At 36.8% G+C, this 5,852-nt stretch overlaps 1 protein-coding gene across 1 annotated transcript; it reads left to right on the top strand.

Annotated features, from left to right (window-relative positions):
- The first annotated feature begins 2,866 nt into the window (after nucleotides 1-2,866).
- LOC110616835 lies at nucleotides 2,867-5,105 on the top strand. Its single transcript, XM_021759332.2, has 4 exons — nucleotides 2,867-3,059; nucleotides 3,155-3,237; nucleotides 3,325-3,415; nucleotides 4,818-5,105. The coding sequence occupies exons 1-4, from the start codon at nucleotides 3,031-3,033 to the stop codon at nucleotides 4,846-4,848; spliced, it is 234 nt and encodes a 77-aa protein (XP_021615024.1). The 5' UTR covers nucleotides 2,867-3,030; the 3' UTR covers nucleotides 4,849-5,105.
- The last annotated feature ends 747 nt before the right edge of the window (nucleotides 5,106-5,852 follow it).

The following is a 5,852-nucleotide window of genomic DNA, read 5'->3' on the forward strand; positions in this document are numbered from 1 at the left end:
TCGAAGAAATCAGAGATGAAGTACAAGTAAAAACATCTACTTATCAACAAAAGGCAGCTTGGTATTACAATCAGAAAGTCCGTGAAAGGAACTTGAAGGTTGGAGACTTGGCCTTAAGGAGATTGGAAGCAACGGGAAAAAGTGCAATTGTGGGAAAGTTAGCACTGACTTGGAAAGGCCCATTCAGAGTCACCAAGGTAGTCAGACCTGGGTATACCGAATTAAAGATTTGCAAGGGAATTTCGAACCTCATGCCTGGAATATTCAACACTTAAAGAAGTATTTTTTGTAAAGGCATGAAATGTAATTTACTATTTCTTAGGACGCATGAATAAAATTGTCATCTTTCTCTTCCTATTAGTATTTTTGAAATGGTACAGAAGACCTTAATGAGGTAGGTGACAGGTCTCGGAACATGATCGCCGGTACCACAAAATCGGTTGAGGAGATGAAGACCCCAGTGAGGTAGGTGACTGGTCTTAGAACATGACCCCAGTCGAACGGATCGCAAGTGCTGGATCCACCGCCTAGAAGACCTCCCGAGTTATTTCGACCATCGTCTTGTTAGCTTTGAAGGCTGCCAAGGTCGCTTTCATATTCTCCCGAGACAAAGAAAAATTTTTCGAGAGCTTGACATTCTCCATAGGAACAACAGAAACTGAAAAAGAGATACCAATTCATTTAGAACTTGAAATAACAAAAGGAAAACGCAACAAGGAAGAAAAATGAGAAAATAGTAATACCAGCTTCCTGGCAGTCCCGAAGGTTGGACATAAACATGCACTTCTCGACGTCATACTTCTTCCTCACAGAGGTCAGTCAAAGAATGCAGATCTGGTCCAACAGGATCAACCTGGAAAAATCATTGCAGCCTTGAGGGACCTCCCCCAAGAGAGATAAATATCTCAATTGATCCCTAAGCTCTCTTTCAGCTCGACAACTATAAAGGTCTCAGCCCAGCCTTTTATCGAGTCCTTGTACCCGACGAAGATGGATAACCTTGCTCGGAGACCAAAGTAATAGAATTCATGGGTAGATCAGATGAGGCGAAAAAAGGTAGAGAATAAAGCAACAGAAGGGGCAAAACCCTAACATAAACAAACAAATTCGAAGCAACACATAAACTGAATGGAGTTAGGAGATAACATACAGGGACTCACCCTAAAGTGATGGAAAACCCTAATAAAGAAAGGGGTAAAAGGGAATGTCAGCCCGAAATCAAGCTATTTCACAAAGAAAACTAAACTACGTCCTTGTTGGGTATCTATTGAGCCCACTGGAGATGGATTGGGAAGAACAATCCTCTCGTTAGGAAGGGTGGTTCTAATCCTATAGATGGTGGTATTGGCGTACTCACGAGAGAAGAAATTGAAAAGGGAAGAAGGGATGACAGAAGATACCAAGCTCGCAACATTAGAAATTCTAATGAAAGCCACGAGAAAAGTGAGACGTACCTCGAATCGGGGAAGTAGAGATTACAGAGAAGAAAGAAAACGAGTTAGCAGAAGCAGTGCAAAAAGAAGAACCGAGAGTAGAGTCGAAAGTATAAATTTGAAATGGGTAAAGGCAGAGATAAGACATTTTGACAAAAAGCATTTCTAGAGCCGCACAGTCATAATTGGAGTTTCAATATTTACTCCTAATTAATCATGAAATAATTAATGAGTAGATAAAGGGGCACCTGATAACCTTGGGCTTTTATACTCGGGCTGCGGTCGAGCCCATGTTGAAGGGCCAAGCCATAGCCCATATGCAGACCGAACCATTAGCGTACAACCCAAGTTTCGTCCGGGTAGGCTGGACCAAACATGGATCAGGTCTATGTGAAAGAAATCCAGCTCATTTGAGGTGACAAATTTATGGGGCAACGAATCTGAATATTCGAAATCGTATCTACATGCCGCTGAAAGGTATTAAATGGCCACTGACAATGGGAAAGGACGCAGTATGTCCATACATACGACCCTGGGTGGAAATGACAGAGTGTATGAATGCAGGACAACGGTTATGTGCCACAAGAAAATAAAAAGAAAAGGGATAAAGAGGAGGAAAAAGAGCCAACGAGATTAAATTCACACATACATATCCCCTAATCCTACCCTTTACTGAATCTCAAATCATCAAGTGAAAAGTAAGTTTATTTTCTCTTGTTTGAAAGTTGAAAAATTTTAAAAAGGGTAAATGAAAATATCAATATGTGTTTATGGTATAAATTACATTTTTATTATTTGACTAAAAATCTATTAATAGTAATAGTAGTAAATCTATTAAACAATAAATTTTACTCAAATCATCTACTTATATTTTCTATAAGTGGAATAAATAAAAAAATATATTTTCAACAAATAAATTTTATTATAATTTTTGCATTAATTTATTTTATTAAAATTTATAAATTGTATTGAACATTGTTATATGTTGAATCCAGTCATTCTTATATTTTTTAAATTCTTGAATATTATCACAGAATTGGGCACAAATAAAAATAATTTAAAATAAATGATAGGGGCACATGAGTAATTTCATAGCCAATGCTGAATTTTACTCCTCAATCCTCACACCTTCACTCCAAATTGGGGAATAATAGCCAGATGAAAATAAATGTTATATTTTACCTCCTCCATTTATTTTCCCTTAGATATCCAAACAAGGGAAAGTGGGATTCTCTCTTTATTTTCCTCCAAATATTTTCCTTCCTCTTCCTTTACACCAATCCAAGCAACCTGTAAATAGAATTATAATAGTTAATTTTAAAAATAACTAAAAATTATGAAGAGAAAATTTGAAAAATAAAATCACACGTACTAATTTTGAAATAACTAAGGGGATGAAAACGTAATTTTGCCCAAAAATTTCAATGCTCGGCCGTTTCTGCGCCTGGTTCCGCCCACTGTTTCGTATTTCAGGGTCAGCCAGTTAACCCATCCTCAATTTCTCCCTTGTACGCGAAATTGCCCACCATCCCTGACCGGCTGACGCAACCACGAGACTAGTCCAACGCGAGATTACCCTCTGCCCTTCGAGCCTCCCATGGCCTCATCGTCCGATCCCTCTATCCGGTGAGTTCCGATACACACCTACATGCATATGTATGAGTTTCTTTCTAAACTATCATTATGAGGTATTGATTCATCTATATTTGAATGCCATTAAGGGAGGCTGGTGTTAGAAAGCAAAACAATGGGCCTCCATTCAAGTTCTTGGTTCCTCTCGTCTATGCTCCAGTTCTTCCTCTCAGTAAGTTTTCTTTTCCTTAGTTTCTGATTCCTTATATGGGTTTTCGGTCATTCAGTGTTTATAACATTTGTGGGTGTTCAATTTCAGTCCGGATCTCGCTGCGTAGGAATCCAGTTGTAAGGGACCGTCTTTTTATGGCTGTGTTGGCCGGTGCTTTCGCCCATGGCTTTTACTTGGTGTATCCTTTTTTCCCAATTTGCTTGTTGGTTATAACGGAATTCGATTCTCTCATGATGCAACATGATTCTGAATTTTTCTGTTGATTATCCACTATGTTGTGAATGGCTGAGGGATGATGTTGTATCACTGTCGTGGGGCAATTGTTCTATCTCTGTGATCTATTTTTATGAGTTGTGCTGCTTGTTATTTGCTCTGTGAAAATTCCCATTTTTTATATTTTTTGTCAAATGATAATATACATTCGAGTCCTGCATGACAATTGAATATAAATAGTTGGAATTTTGATGCATTTATTACAATAGCATAGTGTCGTTGAAAAAAAAAATTGGGAAAAAACTGCTGCTGTGCAAGAGTGTATGCTAATGGAAATGGATGTAAGAATGAGATAGGAGAGGATTTTTCTTTGGAGAATATCCATTAATCTCTTTTGAGCTTGATCCAGTGTCTACTGTGTTATACCGCAGAACCTTAAGTTGCTGAAACCAGTGCTATCTATCCCCTTTTGTTTTTTTATGCCAACTACATCAGTACCAATAATTCACCATATGCTCAAGATGATATTATGTGAGCATTTTGTTAAATTTCCCCTGATATGCATATGATTATGTGAATTCATTAGATTGATTCATCATCAATGATCAATATTTATGATAAACTAAGAAAATTGATCCATTTTCAAAGATAGAAGCAACTCAAATTCCCACACATATGCTTGTTTCTTTTTTTTTTTTTATATTTAGATTGAGAAAACTTGAAGAAGAGTTGAGAGGAAATTTAACTGGAGTGCAAACGTTGGAATGATGGTAAAATTTCATTATAGAATTTAATAAGGTCATTACCTAGTTATGTCGCCATTGAAGTGGTGCTTTGGCAAAGAGGAGTTTGAAATGACCCTATCTAATGGCATGTATTAAGTAGCTGCTTTGAGGACTTCAACCTGCATCCATGTGGCTGCAAGTCTAAACTTTACCACTATGGAAAGTAATGCCTACATGTTATAGAAAATGATATACCATTCATTACATGATCAATGTGCAACTTTATATGCTTCAATTATTTTATTCACATAACAATTTTAATTGCATCAACTATGTGTCCAAATATTTCTATGCAAATTTCTGTTGAGAAAGATAGACATGAAGTAGTCCATATAGTTCATTTGGTTGTCTTAAAAGTTTGTAACATCTTTGTGGAGTTTTACTTTACCGCCCGAGTGCCTTTAGAAAGTACGCTGTACGAATGAGATTATGATGTTTAAGAGAATAAGCTAAGACAAAATTTGATGTTTAAAACGCTGTGAACTTCTAAAATATGGTCATTCTTTAGACACTAATAAGTGATTTAATTTTCTTTTATTGTCTTCAAGTATTTTGTTGTTTCTCCTTAACAACTATGTTCAGAACAGATCTTTATGACATTGAGAGCAAGTGAATTTTCTTGTGAATCAAGCAGTCTGGTTTGTTGCTTCGCTTTCAAAATTTTGGGTTTCATACATCACATAGCAGCTTGGTATTCTGTAACGCCATGAATTGGCTTACAAAAATTTTAGTTTTTCTTGTAGTTTTGTTATGGAATGTTCACATCATTTATGCCCCATTTTGAGGCTACTGAGTTTTATTATTATTCCAAGGTACAAGTGTAGTATTTGAGAGAAATAATTGCCAGATGAGGAAACTTAATTTTCATAAGTGTAAGATGCCATCTTTTAGAGTAAAGAAGAGAAAAGTCTTTACTAGGTCTTTTAAGTTCTGAAACTGTGTTGTCCAAAAATCAGATTGGCCTGGCCTGTTCAATCGAAAAAATGGGAATCGTGCTTCTGGCTGGTTTGATTTACCCCTAAAACTTGGGGAAAAAAGGAACTGCTTAAAATCTACAACTTGTCAGGTACTTTGTTTTGGATAGCGGAAATTTTGTATTGGTATTTTTATTTGATCAATTTGGAAACAACTATACTAAAAATTAAGAATATTAGGGTGTAAGGGTAAATTGGATAAGTAGATTAAATATTTTCATCAGCAACAACAATAAATCTCAGCAACAACAATAAATCTGGTATCCGCCATACAATCTGATGTTGAATCTATTGTAATTGCTGCTGCATCTGCTGCTGAATCTGTTGCACCTACTGTTGTACCTGCTGCTGAACTAGCACCAGAAGCCGAGATGCAAGCTGTTGCACTAGAAAATCGAGCACTTGTTGAACCACCTGCTGTCTACACAGAAATTGAAGCTAAAAACGCAGCAATAAGAGTCCCAATGCAACAAGAAAGAATACTTCGCATGCTAGCCACACCCGTAGGTGATCAAGCACCCTTGTGCATAACCTATCCCCCTTTGACAGCATCTTTTGAATTGAAAACAAATATAATATATCTCCTTCCCGAGGTTTGGAAAATGAGAACCCTCATAAGCACTTAAAAGAATTTCATATTGTA

The sequence above is a fragment of the Manihot esculenta genome, chromosome 6 (genome assembly GCF_001659605.2).
Source record: "Manihot esculenta cultivar AM560-2 chromosome 6, M.esculenta_v8, whole genome shotgun sequence".
NCBI lineage: Eukaryota > Viridiplantae > Streptophyta > Magnoliopsida > Malpighiales > Euphorbiaceae > Manihot > Manihot esculenta.

Bases quoted from the DNA above. Each gene is read 5' to 3' on its own strand.
- LOC110616835 (XM_021759332.2), top strand. From the start codon at position 3,031: ATGGCCTCATCGTCCGATCCCTCTATCCG. The intron at 3,060-3,154 runs GTGAGTTCCGAT...AATGCCATTAAG, and splicing joins TCGTCCGATCCCTCTATCCG to GGAGGCTGGTGTTAGAAAGC. The intron at 3,238-3,324 runs GTAAGTTTTCTT...GTTCAATTTCAG, and splicing joins TGCTCCAGTTCTTCCTCTCA to TCCGGATCTCGCTGCGTAGG.